Source organism: Ailuropoda melanoleuca, chromosome 2 (genome assembly GCF_002007445.2).
Source record: "Ailuropoda melanoleuca isolate Jingjing chromosome 2, ASM200744v2, whole genome shotgun sequence".
Lineage (NCBI taxonomy): Eukaryota > Metazoa > Chordata > Mammalia > Carnivora > Ursidae > Ailuropoda > Ailuropoda melanoleuca.
This window is the reverse complement of record NC_048219.1, coordinates 191,890,542-191,911,604: the sequence shown is the minus strand read 5'-3', so window position 1 is coordinate 191,911,604 and position 21,063 is coordinate 191,890,542. Positions and strand designations below refer to the sequence as shown.

Sequence of the window (21,063 nt, the reverse complement as noted above, 5' to 3'; positions counted from 1 at the left end):
TTTTTCAGGCTATCCATTCTACAACATTACTAAAAATGTGATATGCAAATATTATATATATACATGTGTATACATTTTTCTGAAAAGACAGTCTATTGCTATCATGAGGTGCTCAAAGGCTCCCGTGATCCTAAAAAGATTAAAATCACTGCCATATGTTCTGTTTCAGCCTTACACAAATTAAGATAGCAGATTTTATCTGATGTTTCATAGATCTCCAGGTCAAAGGAAATTCTGCAGATTAAAATCATTTAAAGTTGATTTTCATTCTCAAAATGTTACCTGATTCCTATGTTCTGATTTTATCTTAGAGTTATCTCCATATACCAATGGAACCTCCTAACATTCCCAAGAGAGTGGAATTAAAAAACAAACTTATTTCCAATGTCTCAACATACCATTAAGACCTAGTTGATACCAGCTTTCTAGTTTTCCAAACTGATGGATAAGCGTATTGCCACTGCAGATGTACCTGCTGGTTAAAAGGTCTTTTCTTAACTAGCAAGCCTGTTTGCCAATAGAATTAAAGAAAAAAAAAACCTGGCTTTTGTATCACACACTTTTTTCTGTTTGTTTGCTTATTTGCTATCATGTTAAGGTTCATTCAGGAAGTTAATTTTAGCAGGAAACTAGCACTCATTGAATTTGGAAATGGCAAGGAAAGAGATGGGAGAGAGCTGGAGAAAAATGACAAAATAATACCAGGAAGCAAGTTGCTGTTGAAGTCTGTAGGTATGAAATGAGAGAGCAGCGTGGGCCATGCGAGAGACTCACGCCAGAGAAAATGGGGAGGTGAGCCTCAGATAAGCCAACCCACAGAGCTGGAGGAACAGATGTCATGAACATAAGATGTAAGTCAGTGATCTCAGTCCCACTGAGACATCAGGACATGGACTGAAAGACCTGATTGTGATGGGGGAAAGGTACACCTAATTCCAAATAAAAAGACTTGTTTCAGGAGAGCACGTGGAGTTGGCTTGTATGTTAGCACATAAGCCTACGGGCAACGCACAAACTTGGGGTAGATGCGTGCTGAAAAGAAAAAGCGTAAGGCAAAAAACAGAAAGAGAAACGTGGAAAGTATACAACAGGTTGTCTAGATTGACTACGCCAAATACAGGGAACCATGCATGATACTCTGGATATGGAGATATCCAAGGAATGCCCTGCCCTTGGGAAGCAAGTAGAAAGGGGAATTAAATCCAGAAACACTGATGTTTATGGCTACATTAAAGACGTGAAGAAAATGTGCTAATAGGATAGGAATAATTCATTCTGCCAGGAAGAAAGAAAAGCTCTGCAGAGGTGTTATGTTGCTCTTGAAGTCTGGCAGGGAGGCCAGGCATTCTACGCAGAGGGCAAAGGGCAAGTGCAGGCTCAGAGGCAGGGTAGAGCGCAGCGGTTACGCAGAGCCTACTATGGCCAGCCACCCCTAGGGATGTGTGTGTGCATGTGTGTGTGTGCTGGGAGGTGGGGAAGGGGGGAAAGGAGACACTGGGGATTAATCTTGAAGAACTTTGATAACAAAGCTCTATCAAAAATAGTAAGGACCATATAGGTACAAAGAGATTTTCAAGCAGAAAAACCATCTGATCTGGTTCCGTGTGTACATAACAGAAAAGATAAACGGTTTGCAAGGTGGAGGGTAGACAGGGAGGAGGGAAGGAAATTATTGGAAAGGCTATGACAAAAGTGTTGAGAAGAGGAGGAATCAAACGTGATTCCAGGATTCCTTAAAAAAAGAGACTTTGGTTGACTAGGTGGCAGGTGATGCCTTTATAAAAGAAGGGGTCAGAGAAGGAATGGGTTTGGAGGGGAAGCAAGGTCCCAGCAGCCTTGTCCTGGTGCCTGTCATGCTCTCCCTCCCAGAAAACCCCCAAATTTGGATCACTACAAGTTCTCCCATACCCAGGAGGCTGAGGATTACTGAAGAAAGCCACCCCGACTTGGTAGTATTCTAACTCAGCATACCTGAAGAGTGTTGTATATCGCTCTGTGTGATGGGATTCTGGTCAGCTCCCTCCCCTTCCCTTTTCTCTGTTTCCCCCACAATCCCCCCAAGCCCCTTACCTGCCCCCTTGGCCCTCAGCAGGGGTTCCTCTTCCTCTCCCAGTTAAAAGGGATCTTACCAGGTGTGAACACTCAGCAGCAGCAGCGCCTAGTCTGTCCTCTTGGTCTCAATGGAAGAGGCGTTCGCACTCCATGTCTTGGCCTCACTTTGCACTTACACTCTGAATCACTCCCACCTTCTTCTTCAAGGCCTTGGAAAATATTCAACCCCTCTCTTTCCTATATTTTCAATTTCTCCTTCTCCAAAGTCTCTTATCTCCCAATACAGAAACATGTTAAAATCCTTCCATCTTAAAAACAAAGAAAAGGCCTCCTCTGACCCTGCCCTCCCTGCCTCTGGTACCTTTCACAGCCAAGCTTCCCAAAGAAAGCAACCTCCATTCCCGTTTCCTGCTCTGTTCTCCACCACCTGCAGCCCGGCTTCCCCTCTCGGAAGCCAATGACAGTAGTTTCACCAAGGTCACCAATGATATCCTGCTTGCCAAGCCCAAAGACTTGTACGGTTCCCCCCTGCGTGGCTTTCCTGCATCCTTTATGATTCTCCACCATTCAGCCTGCTCTACCTGCCTCCTCTCCCTTCTCTGTTTGGCCACCAATCGGCACAGCCTCGTGGGGGTGATATTCTGTTGGGCTTCTCTCCCAGGGCTCAGCCAGGCTTCCTCTCAGTCTGACTTCTCCTGGGCTGCCTCTCCCAGGCCCAAGCACTGAAGGCTTCCAGATCGCATCTCCAGCTCAACTCCTGTTCCTTGTCCCCTCGGTCTTTCTAGCTGGACGTCTCCCAGGGACTGCAAATTCAACTGTACTGAGCTGACCTCACCGTCTCTCCCCTCAAAACCAGCTCCCCTCAATATCTCTTATTGAAGCGCATTACGCTCCACCCAGTGCCCAAGCTAGATGCTTAGTATCAAAAGTTTATTAACTCATTCACTCGCTTCTCAATAAACATCTGTATGTCTGCCAACCAGGTAACGTGGTGCTCTGGGCACTGAGGGTTCAACAGTGAACGAAACGATGTCCTCTCATAAAGATTTCCATCCAGTGGGGCAGACCCACAGAAGCGCCTTAAAGAAAATCGAGAAGGCAGAGGCGTAGAGAAGACTGTGGGGACGGGGTGGTCAGGAAGGGCCCCCCTGAGCTGATATCTGAGCAGAACCTAAGAGGGAGGGACCTGGAGAAGAGGGATCTGGACAGACAGAAGGGGAAGCGCAGAAATGCTGGAATGTCTGAGGGTCAACGAGGAGGGCTGCATGGCCAGAGGGGAGTAAGCGAGAGAGGGACCGTGGGAGCAGTGCGGGAGAGGCAGACTTAGCGACGGTCGACGGTCGTGGTAAGAACCTGGATTTTTATCATTGGCGCGCCATGGGAACCTTGGAGGAAGCGCAGCAGGGGAACAGCCTGATGGGACGGGCATTTTGTAAGCACTGCCTTGACCTCGATATGTGAGAAGAAAAGGGCAGACGCAGGAGACCAGTTAAGAGGCTCCCGCAGCTGCCTGGACACCAAGTCCTGCCACGATTTCCTTTCCTGGCTAATGCCTCCCTCCAGTTCTGGCTCCTCAGCCTCTGCCGTGGTCGGGCACTTGCCACCTCTTACCTAGACCATTTTAATGCCACTGCTCTAATCCGGCATCCTCACTGCTGCCGGAGTGATCTCTCCAGCCTGCAAGTTGGATCCTGACTCTCTCCTGCTTAAGACTCCTCGCTTACCATTGTACTCAGAATATAACTCCTTACCAGAGCCTGCAAGCCCCTTTCCCGACTACCTCACAGGCTCCTCCCATCCCAAGTTTCGGCCACACTATATTTTTGGTTCCTTTCAGTACCAAAGTCTTTGTACCTCGGGGTCTCCATTCCCTTAGCCTGAAATGTTCTTTCTCCCTATTCTGTATCTGGCTCACCCCTGTTTATTCTTAAGTCTAGGTTAAAATGTTATTGTCCATCTTAAATGTGGGACCCATGCTGGGGCCACATTTAAACTTTGGGTCATTCCCAAATTTATGTATTTGATTTTATTTGATATTAACCTGGAGAGGGCAGGAAGTTCATCAAGTGTCTCTCGCTCTTGTGTATCTAGCACAGAGCATACAGCATGGTCCTCGATCACATTTCTTGAATGAACAGATGCTGTTGTTCTCCAAGTCAAAATGCTGCCTTTTCCATAAAATCTAAACTTTCCAGTAGGGCCTACCAAGGAATTCATGGTCTCCTCCCTGCTTTATCTGCAACTACCACCCCACTTGAACCTCGCACTCCCGGTATTCCAAGCTGTGTAGTTCCCTCTAAAACACCATGCTTCTGTCACCCTGGGGCTTTGTACACACTCTTCCTTCTTCCTAGAAAACTTTTTCCCTCTTGAGTGCCTGTAAACACCAGCAAAGAATCACTGAGCACCTACTCTGGGCCTGGGCATCTGTGGCAGTGAATGGTGGGCAGACAGATAGAAACAAGATTAGTAAATCAACCAACAGTACTTGATGAGTGGTGAGGAAAGAGATCAAGCAGGAGAGGAGGAGGGAAGGTGGGGCTGGGGAGGGACGAGAGGCAGAAAGGGGAGGGAGGGCCTTACTGAGAAAACCACCAGTCAAATCTTGAGTCAGCCACTGGGCTCTCCTAGGCAACAGGGCTGCAGGCAAAGGGAAGGCGAGCACAAAGGGTGAAGAGCATGTGATGAGGGGGACTGGCACGGAAGCTCTGCAGGCTCCCATGAAGACAGAGGCAGAAAAAGAAGGGTTAAAAAGAGAGCAACTGGAGAAAAGAAGTCCAAAAATTAGAACCAAGAGCAAGTAGGGCCCTCCGAGTCCAAGGAAGAAAGAGTTTCAGGAAGTAAGAGCAAAGAGCCAAAAGCTGCACAGACGTTGGGTGAACTGAGGTCAGGGACAACCTGTTTGTTGGACTTCCTGAAGCTACGCGGCAAAGGGAATGAGGAACAAATGGGAAGTGAGAAAGGAGCAGCAGCAGGTTCAGACCACTCTTTCAAGGTGTCCTCATAGACACAGGAAGGTGGAAGTTCCTGAGGGGGAGCAGGGCTGAGGAGAGGTTTTGTAGGATGAAGTAGACTAAAGTTTGCACACAGACAGGAGGAAGCCAGACCAGAGGGAAACATCAAGGGCCAGGGAGAGTGACTGGTCGGGGGAGATCCGTCCAGAGGGGAGAACAGAACCTAGGAGTAGGTTCTGGCCTGGTGGCTGGGATTTGCCCAAATGTTCACTCACAAGCTCCAGGACTTCCATGCTCTCTTTTCCTTCCCAGAGGCGAATCCAGAGACATACTGTCAGCAGTTTGCTCTCGAAAACTACTACCACCAGTTCTATCGGGCAGGTTCTCTGGTCTAAGCCTGGAACACAGAGGCACAGTCTCTCCAGCTCCTACTTCTACTGCCTCCAAAGGCATTAGTCATGACAAGAAACTCTTAGCAGGTGACAAATATAGCCACACAGGGAAGTTACAGAGTTTAGGAATTCTATGAAATTCGTACAGGCTTTGCTCCTCGTCTCTCATTCCTATTCCCTTACTGGGACAGAGCTCCCTCGTCCCTCCTCCTTTGGGGAAAGGAAAGCCATGCAACCAGGAACGCAACAGAAGCAAATCAGGCAGGAAGACTGGCGCCCCCTACAGCAAAGCAGGTAACCTGCATTCCTGAGGTCCCTCAGACTGGATGATGTCTGTCTATCTGAGCATTTTCTACAATGGCTCCTGCTTTCTTTGAGTCAGATGGCCACTCTGTGAGGACAGGAAATAAGAGTAGGTGGCTGAATACAGGGAATTCCTTCGGTGGGAATTTCAGGGTTCAGAGATGAAAGCAGCAAAGACAAGCAAGACAGATGTGACTATGGGTATCCAGCCCAGGCAATTCCTACGGACTTCTGCTACATTGTGGTTAAGGTGTAAAGTCCCCAGAAAGCCTCAAGGAGGAATAAGTTTGTTTGTTTATTATTCTTATTCACTCACTCATCCATTTTCCCCCAGTGGTTTCTGGTATATTTACAACATTGTGCAACTATCAACTATCGAATTCCAGAACATTTTCATCACCCCAAAAAGAACCACCAAACCCATTAGCAGTCATTACCCATTCCCCCTTTTCCCCAGGGCCCAAATCCTTCATTTCTAAGGACTGGTTAGGATAATCCTGCCACATTCAAAGGCAGAGCACTCATTAGTGAATAAAACATTAGAGAAACTAGCTGTGAGAGAGGTGGTGAACATCAATTTCCTATAGGAACTGGTGGGGGCCTGGATCGGCTAAGCTGAGGAAAGGTCCTGTCTAACAATTTCCCCTCGAGACAAGCAAAGCAGTAAGGCTTGTCTAACTGAAGAGAATGGGTTTTTAATACTCTGGACTTGGGTCAGCCCAGTAAGGGAGGCCCTGATGGCCATGGAGAAGTCTGGATACAGGCTGCCATGTACCTCGGACCTCATAAGGGCAGAACTGACTCCATGACACGGGCAATGGGCTGCAGCACATGGAAGAACATACAGGAAGTTCAGTTGAGGGGTGGTGATGCAAAGGTGACAGCTGTTACTCAGTGCCTGGGGCGTGCTCACATGAGAGACAAGACTTGTTCTGGGGGCACTGACAGGTACACATGGGACCCACGGAAGGAAAACTGCAGCAAGACATCAGTATTTCAGACCATAACAGGAAAGGAGTTCCTAACAGCCATGCAATCTTCAGGCCGAATGGGCTGCCTATAAGGTAGAGAGTTAAAATGCAATCTGGATATTCAACAAGTGGATGCTGTGGAGGTAATTTGAAAACCAGAGGGTGATGTGACAACTGTGGCACTCCACACTTGAGTGGTGAGGTCAACTGTGAGGTGTGTTGCAAGTGATCTGTTATAGTAATAAAACACGGGCGTGGGTGATTCGTCGTCTTTAGATTCTGGGTTATCTTTATAACACCGCTCTTGTTCACTTGCGTTATTTAGTATTTCATGAGCAAAAGTGGATTGCTCCACAGTCAAGTTAGCGGGCGGGGTAATGCCCATGGGAATGTTCCACTCAAGTATATTTTTAAGCTCCCGGAGGCAGGGAATCAGCAGGCTAGATGACTGGTAGAATCCCTTCAAGAGCTAGGATTCCTCGAGGGGAGGGGGCAGCCCCTCCTCAGCCTGCTGACAGAATCCTGACATCCCGAGAACAGGTATCACGGCCCTTCTGCAGAATTGATCTGCAGCTGTAAGGCTGAAGCCGCACACCTGCGGGAGATACTGGTCACAAGTCCCGAGGGTACACCTGAACTCTACAGGAGGGGACAGTAAGGACTAGGTAAGTCACATCTGCCTGAGTGTTTTATTTGCACAGAACAGTCATTCAGATGATTTCAATAGGGCCAAAGGAAAGTCTGACCTCTATATTTTCTTTAAATAAAAATGGTTATAGATGATGTAAATATGCCCAGAAAACACTATTTGCTTCTTGAAACATTAAACATTTTTTCCTCCAAGCAGAAATTGACATGAACTGGTAACTAACGGAACCTGAACTCAGCCAACCTCACCCCAATCCAAACTGGAATTGACTTTCACTTTTCATCCCCCTGGATAAATAGCCTTGGCAGAAATCCTTGTCACAAAGGCCAACTGTAGAAATGCCACCATATAAACGCTGGACTGACCAACTCCGGCCTTTTCAGATTCTTCCCTGACTCCTTTTCCATGTCTTCCTTCTGCGGCTCTGCCAAATGACCAGATGTTCATGACTCCTCTGGAACGCAGGAATAACGACGCAGATGGAAGGTAGCTGATCACCTGGTGCAGTGCGCTACTGGGCAGCCTGGGATTTCTGGCACCTCATAATTTTTTTTTATTACAAAACTTTTTTTTCATTACAAAACTATTATTACCACATTATAAAAAGCTGGAAACCAGAGGAAAGAGAAAAATCACTTATGATCCCATCATCCTAATAAAATTGCTGTTTGCATTTTGGTGCGTTGTCTACTTTCCTCCAGGGCTCTCTGCGTATACAGTTACATGGACGACATATATTTAGCTTATTTGTCCCCACCTGTTATCACATCTCGGCTGGCGTGAAAAGGATGTGTGGCAGCTTAGATAAATGTGTGTCATCAGACAGTCAACTCCATGTAGACACAGGCTCTCCCAAACCAGCACGTCCTCTTGCTGCCCTGGCTTCTAATTCGTAAATTCCATCTCCCCATCATCCAGGTTGGGAAACTTTTGCTCCATCTTGGCCAGTGCAAAGACTCCTCTCTCTCAACCCCAACATCCATTTCCACAGATTCTTCCGTCATTACTCCTTTGCCACATCTGCCCTCCCCACCCTCTTCAGTACCGCCACCACCTCCAGTCCAATTTATTACCTATTTCCCTGAATGATTACAATGCTTCTCTCCCTCTACTTCCTCTCTTCTCCTTCATCTTGTACTGCTAAATTATTTTCCTTATTTTGACTGCTCCCCTTGAACAAGAGATTGAAAACAACTGGTTTTCAATTGTCTGATACAGAACATTCTTTGGTTGGAAATTTACAAACGTGTACAATTCGTCTCCAATCTGCTTTTCATGCTCTATCTTTTACTACTTCCCTACCAGAAACCTCTGCTGGTCATCTGCTAGCCTAGACAGGAGACATAGTGTGTAGTGTATACAGTGAGTGGGGCAGGACATGTGCCTGCTCTCTGGGGTCCCTGCAAGAATACCATCCAGGCCAGCCGAGATGTGATAACAGGTGTTAGACCTTGCCTTCTGCCATTACCAGCTATAAAAGTGGACAAAATAAATGACACAAGGGTTTTCAAGCATTAACTCCAAACAGAGCAGGGCTGTGAACCCAGAGAGAAGGAAAATACAGGAAGTGAGGTTCATTGTCACCTGACTTCCTGCCTGGGAGCACTTTTCATACTGGGGATCGGGGGAGTGGAGTTCAGAGACAGCGCCATGCTCAAGCCTTTGCACTTAGCAAATATTGCTCAGAAGATGAGAAACTAACCCAGTATTTGCTTTTTTAAGTAGGCTGCTCACATTCTGAGTTTTGAAAATCTGTAATTGCTCCAAAATTTCTAGGGGAACTTTTCTCTCGTTATGTTTTAAGCTTCTTTCAGTTTTCTTCAGTTGAAAATACTGAGCAACCTTGCCTACAGTTTCAAGGAGGACTCCCACTAAAAGAAGATAAAAGCATTTTTAGGCAATGACTTTTCTGTCTCTCAGCCTCCTATCTACTAATCTCATTGCCTACTACAGTAGAGAAGAGATCACATGTGGAACCTATGCGCAGTTTTGCATCAATGAAATATATGAACACCTCTGCAATGTTTTGAAAGACTTTGCCACAGACTGAAACCTCAAGGGTGGATACCCATCGTTGGCAAGCTGTCAAAACCCATGATAGTGCTGAAGCCGTATCCAAGAATGACTAAAGCCAAGGCAGTCACCTAAATACCATCCTAGAGAGGGGCAAGGACGAGAAGCAGCACATCCGAGGGCCATTAGAACGGGGACTGATAGGGTTTGCCCTTCTCACACCCCACACACTTTCCCTCCCCCCGCTTCACCGTAGTTTTTCAAATCCCATACTCTTTCCTGCTTAGCTTCATCCCAAAAGAATGTTTAAAGAGCCCCTACCAGCTGCCTTTCATAATCTGCTGGATAGATGAAGACCTGCTGGGAGTAGGGCAGGCTTCTCCTAATGCAGGTCTGGAGGGCATTCGGCAGGGAAGGTGCTCCTACTACCCACTGCTGAGTATGCCTTTGGAGAGTACCCCCAGATCATCCCAATCTGATGGTAAATGCAGGTAAAGAACCCAACGCTTCTCCTAAGCAGAGCTGAAGGGCTTTCTTCTTGGACACACTACCGCCAAACTGCAACTTCCTAAGGAGCCAAGGCCTAGAAGTAGTTCCTCTGACCTCACTGCTGCGTCCGCTGAGGCCCAGAAAGGCCCCGGTGAGAGGACCTTTCTTATTCCCACCCTCATCAAAGTCAGCACAGGAACATAATCTTTAAGTTCCACACTGTACAGGCTCAGGAACAAAGCAATCCCAACCCTGCACATTATACTGCCTGGAGAGTACATGGCAGCCCGGCTGACCAGGAAGGCATGCAGACGGCCTGCTACCCAGAAAGGTATAGAAATTTCCATCCTAGGGGCGCCTGGGTGGCTCAGTCCTTAAGCGTCTGCCTTCAGCTCAGGGCGTGATCCTGGAGTCCTGGGATTGAGCCCCACATCAGGCTCCTCTGCTGGGAGCCTGCTTCTTCCTCTCCTGTTCCCCCTGCCTGTGTTCCCTCCCTCGCTGGCTGTCTCTCTCTGTCAAGTGAATAAATAAAATCTTTTAAAAAAATATGAAATTTCCATCCTACCATCAGCAAGTGGCTTGCAGGAGAGGGCATCATCGAGGTCGCGGGCAGTTGATGGGTCAATGGTGAAGATACAGTCTTTCCTAGGAAAGATTGAAGATATGATTAGCAATGCCACAAATACCAGAGCCTTTACCTCACTGGACTAGAGTTCTATTATTATTATTATTATTTTTTATTTTTAAAGATTTTATTTATTTATTCGACAGAGATAGACAGCCAGCGAGAGAGGGAACACAAGCAGGGGGAGTGGGAGAGGAAGAAGCAGGCTCATAGCGGAAGAGCCTGGTGTGGGGCTGGATCCCATAACGCCGGGATCACGCCCTGAGCCGAAGGCAGATGCTTAACTGCTGTGCCACCCAGGCGCCCCTGGACTAGAGTTTTAAAGAACAGTTACTTTGCAAATGTGCAAATGGTAGGCAAAGGGAAGAATAACTTCTGTCATGGCTCTCTGAGAAGGCAATCTTTAGTCAACTGTGAGATGGGAGAGACAAATGGGGGAAGCTACCAAGACTCCGGGATCACGCCCTGAGCCGAAGGCAGATGCTTAACTGCTGTGCCACCCAGGCGCCCCTGGACTAGAGTTTTAAAGAACAGTTACTTTGCAAATGTGCAAATGGTAGGCAAAGGGAAGAATAACTTCTGTCATGGCTCTCTGAGAAGGCAATCTTTAGTCAACTGTGAGATGGGAGAGACAAATGGGGGAAGCTACCAAGACTCCGGGATCACGCCCTGAGCCGAAGGCAGATGCTTAACTGCTGTGCCACCCAGGCGCCCCTGGACTAGAGTTTTAAAGAACAGTTACTTTGCAAATGTGCAAATGGTAGGCAAAGGGAAGAATAACTTCTGTCATGGCTCTCTGAGAAGGCAATCTTTAGTCAACTGTGAGATGGGAGAGACAAATGGGGGAAGCTACCAAGACTCCGGGATCACGCCCTGAGCCGAAGGCAGATGCTTAACTGCTGTGCCACCCAGGCGCCCCTGGACTAGAGTTTTAAAGAACAGTTACTTTGCAAATGTGCAAATGGTAGGCAAAGGGAAGAATAACTTCTGTCATGGCTCTCTGAGAAGGCAATCTTTAGTCAACTGTGAGATGGGAGAGACAAATGGGGGAAGCTACCAAGACTCCATAGTATTTCTCAGGGTCTTCCTCTTTCTGTGAACTGGCACCTACTTCTCCTTGAGCCTGAGCCAGAAGAAGTGTGAGTGGGTACAGTGAGGTGGCTGCCATGGACAAGGCTTCCCAGAAGGAGTTTTCTGACATGAAGAGCAAGTGCCTTTGGTAAATTACTCTCCAAGGTCAGTTCTTGCTTTTGCCTCCCTCTTCCTCAGTGGCTAATGGGAACCTGTCCTTCAAGGATCTATGCGAGGATGACTTAGTAAGCCTTCTCTTATCTTGCCAAAGTGAGAGTTTGCCAAAGAATAAGTCACCTGACTTGTTGTGACAAAGGGGATAGGACCCAAGAATAAGTTTAAAAAAATAAACTTTGGGCCAGTTAGCTGTAATACAACTATACTTGGAAATGGACCTAATCAGGTTGTTTCCATGGAATAATTGTATATTTCACCCAAGCTCACAGAATCAGTATGCCCTCTCCCCACTTATCTTCACATGATACCCCTATGCATATCTCATTCTTAATCTGTGAAGTGCCGGGACATTCTCCTTTAGAGCTTCCCAAATAACATGCCCTACCCAGCCACCAGTCCAACCACATAAATACCTGCGGTTTGGGCAGTCTGTCCACAATTCTCCACACCTCCTGCCTTCCCTCCCCCGGCACTGGTCTGGGGCTGGGGAGCTCGGCACAAGCACCTGCCCTCCCCACACACAGGCTCTCTAGCTAGTGCCCTCTGCTGCCTCTGGACTTTTCCCAAGTTCTTCCTCCATGTCCTCCAGTACGAGCAGAGCCATTGCTGCCATGCCCCAGTCTCTCCAGATGCATCAGCACTGAAGATGGGAAGCATCCTAGTACCCGCCACAATAAGACTGGCTTGGTTCATACAAACTTCTTTCCTTGGGTCGCTCCTCTGCTTAAAGTGTCCCCAAAGCCCTCAGAACCTGCCAACCTGGCTCTGGTGCTGGCTTGCAAAGCTCTTGGGGCTTTCTTCCTCTGTCCCCTTACTCCTGATAATCCTCAGCAGTCCACTTTGACACCTCACGGTGATCAGCTCACCCCTGCAGTAGCTCGGTTCTAGGACAGTACCGTTTCTAAGATCAACAATCATCAATTCAACAATAGCTTTTTAGGGAAACAAAAACCCTTACCACATTAAACATATACATTGATTTTAATGTATTTCAGGATTTGAGAAATGTCAAAATGTTAAAAAGAGAGACAGACTCATAAATGGTAAATGAATATACAGATAACCAAACTGTGGTACATCTACACAAGGGAATACTAATTAGCAACCACAAGGAACTAATTGCTCCTACATGTGACAACTTGAAATCTCAAAGTTTCTATGCTAAGTTAAAAACACCATTCTCATAAGCTTGTATAATGTATATAATTCCATTTCTATGGCATTCTCAAAAAGACAAAATTATATGACAGCAGATCAGTGGCTGCCAGGGGCTGAGGGTGCCTGTTCTGGGAGGACAGAGCTTTCCTGTATCTTCATTATCATGGTGGTTACATGTCTTAAAATTCATGTAACTGTAAAACAAGGTCAACTTTACTGTTTATTAATTTAAAATTAAAAAAATTTTTTAAAGATTTTATTTATTTATTTGACAGAGATAGAGACAGCCAGCGAGAGAGGGAACACAAGCAGGGGGAGTGGGAGAGGAAGAAGCAGGCTCATAGCGGAGGAGCCTGATGTGGGGCTCGATCCCAGAACACCGGGATCACGCCCTGAGCCGAAGGCAGACGCCTAACCGCTGTGCCACCCAGGCGCCCCCAAAATTAAAAATTTTAGACAGATTTTATTTATTTTAGAGAGAGAGAGAGAGAATATGCAAGCAGGGAGAGGGGCAAAGAGGCAGAGGGACACAGGGGGAGGGAGAGGGAAAGGGAGAGAATCCCAAGCAGACTCTACTCTGAGTGTGGAGCCTGATGTGGGGCTCGATCTCATGACCCCAAGATCATGACCTGAGCCGAAACTGGGAGTTGGATATTTAACCAATGGAGCCATCCAGGTGACACTAAAAATAAAAAATTTTAAAAATGACTTTTGAATTAAGGAAAGTAAAAAAATATGTGTTCATTGTTAATAGAGTTGATGAATAGGTGCTGGAATTACTAATATTTTCCTTTATGCTTTTCCATATTTTTAAATTTTCACTATAATTATTACTTTCATAAATGGAAAAAATTAGCACTGTAGATAATCTTCCCCAAACAAAAAATAATTGTCCATCACATACACAGTATTGCTTACAAAGACATTTAGCAACCTTATAGACTCGTACTGCAGAATACAGTCAATAGCTCTAAAGTGAGGAGTCATGTAAAACTATCAACTCACTGGTACACGAAGAGAAGAGGGTGGGGAAAGATGGGTGCCCCTCAGGTGGGGGACACAAGAGCATTTAGAGAGTAGTCCTAGGAAGAGTGGCTTTTCAGGACATCCAATCTTCTCACTCAACAGTTGAAGAAGAGGTGCTCACAGTGGGGGAAACATAAATGTGGAGGTGTCGGGATATAAAGAGATAATTTCTGTTCCATCATATAAAAGAAGATGTAATTATGGCACAGTGCCAGATGAAAAGAGAAACACCAGATGTCCCCTGCAACGTAAGTTCCCGAAGGTTGTGTTGCAGTGCTATGAACAGAGGCTGACCTCCCAAGTGTTTGTTGAATGAATGCACACATGCTGACAGGGAGAGAAAGGAAGTGAAATTAATCCTGACACCAAAGTAATGGGCTCTGAATTGGTAAGGATCTTGAATTTGATTCACAAGGCAAGGAAGGAACAGACCGCTTGTTTCTTTTTGTAGCCTCCATAAAAGCTAGCAAAATGCTTTATATATATACTGAGTACTCAATAAATACCTGTTGAACTGAAAGTAAAATGTCAGACTTGGAGAGGGGAATGTTTTGATGTCCTTCCTTAGTGACATCATAAGAAGCTGAAAGAATGTCCCTCTAGTCAAAAATCAAAAAGAACACTATTAGCTTGCTGGGGGCCACAATCGACTGGTTTACTTAGATTGTTGTAAAGGAAGTTATATTTTCTTAAAATTAAATGTTTCTGGGTGCTTTGACTTTCATTTCAACGAATGAATGAATAATGCCCACTAAAACATTTCGGTGTCCAACTGGTACAGACATATGTGACAGAATAAAACTTAAGGACTTCAGCTTTAATTTGTAAATTTCTTTAAGAGGACCCCATTTCTGAGAAAAATCTTAGACTAGCCTGAACACTCAAACCAACTCTCTACTACTTTTTAATCTGCTCGTAAACCAGAAACATAAAAGCCTAAATTAAAACAACTCTGAGGAACAGTAATCAGGAAAGCCTGCTGGAAAGACATACCATCCAGACATTATCCTTGATCATGGGACAGCGAACTATAGCCACAGACCTAAAAGGGCCTGCCACCTGTTTTTGAATGACCCGGGGGGTAAAAATGGTTTGCATTTCTAAATGGTTGGGAAAAAAACAAAAGAAGAATATCATTTCATGACATGGGAAAATTATATGAAATTCAAATTTCAGTATCCATAAATGAACATAGTCACGCTTTTTGGATACGATGGCAGAGCTGAGCAGTTATGACAGAGACTGTCTACTTATCATTATCTAACTGGCCTTTAACAGAAAGTTTGCTGACCCCTGTTTTAGATCAATGATCCCCAATGCACCACGTTTTTTTTTTAAAGGTCTGATAATTAATCAGTTTGGGAAATGCTGGGCCAATTTCTTAATTGAGAAACTTCTAAGAGCCTTCGATGCACTGTGGCTGTGCAATTCTTGCCATACCTATTTGATCTGGGCTGCGTGTGTGTGTGTGTGTGTGTGTGTGTGTGTGTGGCAAAGCATCTCCCAGAGTGATGAGCTGGACCCTGCACAGGCCTCCAGGGGAGTCCTTATCCCAGATGGAGCCTTGCCACCACCTCTATCCCAAGGGTCATGGCAAGAAGTCAACAGAATGGCTACGCTGTCCACGGCAGGGAAGCTGATGAGGGCTTTGTCCATCCACTCACTCAGGGCCCCGTTTAAGAGTGCTTCTGGGGGAAGTTTATACAGGGCAAGGACCCACTCCCACCCTCTTGAGTTAATGGTTTGTTTGTATCTTTTACGCTTCCCTCTTGGCTTTGGCTTCTAGGAACTCAGAAAACCCTTGTGACTTGCCTCAAAATGATCTTGTCGTTTGAACTCTGTGAACTCACCTTTATGCTGGCTGTGACTAATTATCCCACTTATATATTCCTTTTCCCTTGTATCCTAATTGAAAAAAAAATTAATTGCATCATATGCATACCTGCTAGCTACCTTAAATACCTTTTTTTTTTTTAAAGCAGGGTATAAGTATGTACACGCATAGATTAAAGGGTTACAATATTTCAGAATCACGTTGAAGGGGATGCTGGAAGAAAAGAGGACCTTCAGTATGGGCTACTAAAAGAACTAACTTCTAGACAGAGTAAAACTTGGAGAACTCCCAACTAGTATTTGTGCTGTAGCAGTGCCCTCCAAACTCGCTCGCTCACTATGGAAAATTGGGAGAAGCAAGGGAACAATGAGTGACCCTGACAAACCCCAGTCCTCAGCGCTGAGAGCCAGTGATTTAATCTGTTGTCATCGCCACAATTACGAACCGGCCACGATGTGGTGCATGAGGGCTCCTTCTGGTTGCGGGCCACGGCGGCCAGGAGCTGCTGGCCTCAGCACTTGGGAGCCCAGCCCCACGGGGGTGGCGCACCGTGCAGCTGTTACATGCTGTTAACATGCTGGGGATTTTACTGGCTCCTTTTCTGGAAGGCTTTGGTCTCACAACCTGCAGGGAGCAGCCTGGCCTGCCAGCTTTTAGAACCTGTGAGACCAAATATTTAAAGAGTTCTGCAACAATGGTTAGAAAGAAGCTAACCCTGACCCACAGGAAATCAAGTGCCAGGTGGGGGAGGGAAAGAATGAGACTCCAGTTCATGAGGCTGCAGAATTCCAATTCAGTGCAACGTTATGTAACCAAAATTTCTGAAGGCACGTGACTGAAGGGCTTAGCAGAACTTTTTAAAGTGACAGAAAACTTCTAAGATTTTCCTCCTCAAAGCCCTTGGTCCAGGAAAAGAAGACAGGAAAAGTAACTAAAAGCTTCCTCTAATCCCTTAAGACCTTGCCAAGAATCCCAGGAAATAACAAAAGCATAGAAAGAATATCTGTTCCTCGGTCACTCACACACTCTTCCTCTGCCCCTGCATCCTCTCCCTTCTCAAGGCACCAGCACCTCCGCCTCCTTGCAGCTGGAGGCAGCTGGCTGTCTCCATGGCAACACTGCATCGCCACTTTGTCACTACATTCACTTCACTGGATGTTGGCCACTGCCCCTACCCCAGCACAGAAATTGCCCTCTCTATGGGGCGCCTGGGTGTCTCAGTGGGTTATGTTTCCGACTCCTGATCTTAGCCCAGGTCTTAATCTCAGGGTCCTGAGTTCAAGACCTGTGTTGGGCTACATGCTGGGCATGGAGACTACTTAAAAAAAAATTAAGAATTGCTCTCCCTAAGGTCATAGGTGCTGCCAGATTAATCACCTTAAAGTATGTGTTTTTGGTCAAAGACCTTTATCCACTTCTTAGTGAGTAAAACAGAAATTCAGCTTAGAATTCAAAGCCCTTCATGGTATGGCCCCGACCTATATTTTTCCGGCTAGTCTGCACAGTCCCAACATGTACCTTTTGTGCCAAACTTTCCTCTATACCCTCCGGTCTCTGAAACACTGTGCTGCTCCGACATGCGGACGTTCACTTAGCCAATCTCTAATGTCTAAGACTGGCTATGAGAAGCCATCTTTTTTCTAGGGAAACTTCTGTGGCTCCACCGAGTGGAGAGCACTTCTTGTCCACTGTCCCGCCCATGCCTGCAGCCTGCCTCTCTCTGGTTGTACCAGTCATTGTCACCAGCATGCTGGTGGGGACTTAGGGACAGATCCTCTCACTGGGACAGGGCTGGGCACTCCTCAAGGTGTGGTTCTGTATCTCCTCCGGCACACTGAAGGCACACACATAAGGAATAGCTGATGGATAAGTGAATGAGCAAATGACCAAAGGGCTCTCGTTAGCCCTTTTCCATTTCAACTTTGCCACTGCGTCTTGGGAAATACATTTAGGATTAGAACTCATGACCTCCTGGTGTGCAACCCTGTGGTCACACCACAGTGTTGTTTCCAAGGATGTCCTTCTCTGTCTTCATCCCATCTTCTTTCCTCATAAAACAGTGTTTTACAAACTGTGGTTCAAGGACCATCTCCAGACTGACAAAATTTATAGAGGCCCTCCTCTCTGTCCGTGACTCTCAGTCTGTCTCCTGATAGCAAGCAATTCTGCTGTGAAGGGTCTGCGCCAGGGATGGTGAATGGGTGAAAAGGAATGGAACGAATTTAAGAAATAACCTTAAGAGGTTAAAGAATACAATTTTTACACACCTTCTTTGATGAGATGGTATCAGAGTTTATACAGAAACCAGAAAATGTTATGTAAACTATAGTAGGAGAAACAACGAAATAGCCGGAGTGCTCATCCACGGGCTACCATGTAGAGAGCCCAGCCAGACGGGTGTTAGACCGTCCAGTCGAGCCAGAGGCTGAATTCGTCTGGGCTTCCATTTCACTTTGACTTATCTTAGGCAAAGGGAGCTGGGAGCATTGTCCAAGCTGAGGGCTGCCCCCCATGGTGTAGCAGGGCTGGGCCTTTTATTTTTTCTGATGGCAGCTGTGGAAATGTTAATACTCTTTCACTCAGCCCTCCCGCCACAACAGATGCTGCAAAGTCTGACACAAATCCCAGATTTTTCAGAACAGAAAAAGACTAAGGTCTATTTAAAGCAGAAAGAGACCTTGGTCCATCTGTCCCTCTCTCCCCCGAGAGTGACAAAGTGACACATCTGAAGCCACAGAGTGAGCTGGAGAAACGGCACTGCCCTGCGCAGCTCTTTTTTACGGGACCCTGGCTTGTTTTTTTGTTTTTTTTTTTTAAGATTTTATTTATTTATTCAACAGAGATAGAGAGAGCCAGCGAGAGAGGGAACACAAGCAGGGGGAGCAGGAGAGGAAGAAGCAGGCTCACAGCAGAGGAGACTGATGTGGGGCTCGATCCCATAACGCCGGGATCATGCCCTGAGCCGAAGGCAGACGCTCAACCACTGTGCCACCCAGGCGCCCCGGGACCCTGAGTTTTTAATCTGGGGCCCACAGAAGGTCAACCTAAAGCGTCAGCAAAATTCTAGACCAAATGAACATAGTTGCTAGGTTACTTTCTAAAGGACACACGTAGGATGAGACTGAATCAGAACCAAGTGAAATGGCCTTCCCTGTTACACTCACTCACTCACTGAACCTCCCATCATTCTTTGCCACTGTTTGTACTTCAACAATCAACACTCTGGAGTGGAGGCAGTGGGACAAGGCTGGCCGGAACTATGGGATCCGGGGACTATGGTGCGGGCCAGGAAAGCCATGGTTTCAACTCAAAGAATGTGCTAAAATTAACTTTCTTCCTCTCAATTTTCATTTTGAAAAATGTTAAACTTTTAGGAAAGTTGAAAGAACATTGTAGGATGAACATCCATGTACTTCTCATCAAGATTCATCAAATGTCAACACCCTGCCCATATTCGCTTTATCTTTCTCCTCTCTCCAACCCTCCCCCTTCATATATCTAGATCTTTTTTGTTTTAACATCCGAACTGTTTAAACTTATGTTGCAGAGATAAGATTATACCCCTCCATACTTCAGCATGCATTTTCTAAGAAGGGCATTCTTCTACAGAACCACAATACTGTTATCATAGACTAGAAGACTAATAATTCCCTACATCCAATCTATAGATCATATTTAAATGTCTTCAGCTAGTCCCCAAAAGTTTTTTTTAGCTCTTTGTTTTCCTCCTGATCTAGGATCTAATCAAGGTTTATACATAGTATTTGGTAATTATGTCTCTTTAGTCTGTTTAATGTAAAACAATCCATCCTTTTTTTCTTTTAAACATGACATTGCTTTTTGAAGAGTCCAGGCCAGATGCCTCGTAGTAGTATGTCTAATGTTCTGGATTTATCAGCTTGTTTCCTCATGGAAGGTAGAAGAAAGGAAGGGACACAAGGAAATCAAACATGGCAAAATTAATCTTCTCCGAGTTTCTTAAACGGAGCATTAGGTTTTAAGTCTCATCTAGATTAGAAGTGAACATTCTAGGTTGAATACTTCACAGGTGATAGTGTGTACTCACATTGCATTCCTTCAGAAGGCACAAACTGTCAGGCCGTGGGATTTGATTACTTGCTTAAGGTGCTAATAGCCAGTTTTTCTATCTTAAGGTTACCTCTTTGTATTTAGCAAATACTCCATGGAATAAGACTTTTAGATAATGTGAATATCTTGCTCTCAAAAAAACCTTCAAGCAATGATTTTAGCATCCACTGTGATTTGATATTGAATTGATATAACCCTGCAAGTTATAAAATGGTGCATTTCAGATCCTTTAATAAATACATTTACTAGTGGGCTCTCTTCTGTCAAGAGCTTTTCCTGCTATGTTCCCAATGTTTGTTTTGAGTATCATTACAGATTCACTGATTTTTTTTTTTTTTTAAGAGAGGGAGAGAGCAGGGCAGGGGGTAGGGAGAGCAAAGGGAGAGGGAGAGAGAGAATCTAAGCAGGCTCCAGGCTCAGCACAGAGCCCAACGCCTGGCTTGATCTCACAACCCTGAGATCACTATCTGAACTGAAACCAAGAGTCCAACACTTAAGCAACTAAGCCACCCGGGCACCCACAGATTCACTGATTTTTTTTTAATTCAATGTATTATAATCTATTACCATTAACATTCTTTCTGATACTCAAATTAGGCTGGTGGGAGCTCTTTCAAGTGATCTCCTATGTCCTCGTGGTGTGTCTCCCTTAATAAATCTTTGGGCACTTCTATGCTTTTTGGCATAGGAAATGTTTCAGGCTCACTTTATACATTACCTGCCCTAGACTAATAATCACCCACTTCCCTAAGGAGCCCTGATTCCTTCTGGCAGGGAAAGAATGATATTTAAAAACCAACATAGGTATTAGATTGTTGTGCTCATTATTACTGGGGTATTATGGCTGCTAGGCCCTTTTAGTGAGCAGAATTAGAAAGTACTGAGTTAAATCATAGAAATTGCTGATATTTGACTACTTGTGGCCTAAAAATTGGCAATTTCATGTAGTTCAAACTAACATACTGTTTAAAAATCATGAGTTCATATTGACAGCCTGATTGACCAACTGATACCTAATATTACAGAGTTCTTCTCATCTTCTCCTATTTCATATTTATATCTTCATTCTCCCAGTGAGAACCTTGGCACCCAATGGCCTCAATATTCTAAACAGTTTCAGAACCATAATCCCAATATCACTAGCAACAAAGAACCTATTATGATTTCTTTGGAGTTTTATCCTTAGAATATGGTCACTAAGAGTATAGAGTGCTCAAAAGTATAGTGCTGAAATTATTTGAATTAATTCTTTTTTCTGTA

General features: G+C 45.4%; 1 protein-coding gene across 5 annotated transcripts in view; it reads right to left on the bottom strand.

Moving 5' to 3' along the window:
• The window catches only part of DIS3L2 (DIS3 like 3'-5' exoribonuclease 2), a 344,092-nt gene that overhangs the window by 122,545 nt on the left and 200,484 nt on the right, over nucleotides 1–21,063 (bottom strand). For all 5 annotated transcript variants that reach the window (XR_004623668.1, XR_004623670.1, XR_004623669.1 and 2 more), the window contains exon 10: nucleotides 10,389–10,468. Coding sequence is in view for 1 of the 5 variants with exons in the window: in XM_002917970.4 (XP_002918016.1) it covers nucleotides 10,389–10,468 (80 nt within the window). In the remaining 4 variants the exon portion in view is untranslated. The remainder of the gene's footprint in view (nucleotides 1–10,388; nucleotides 10,469–21,063) is intronic.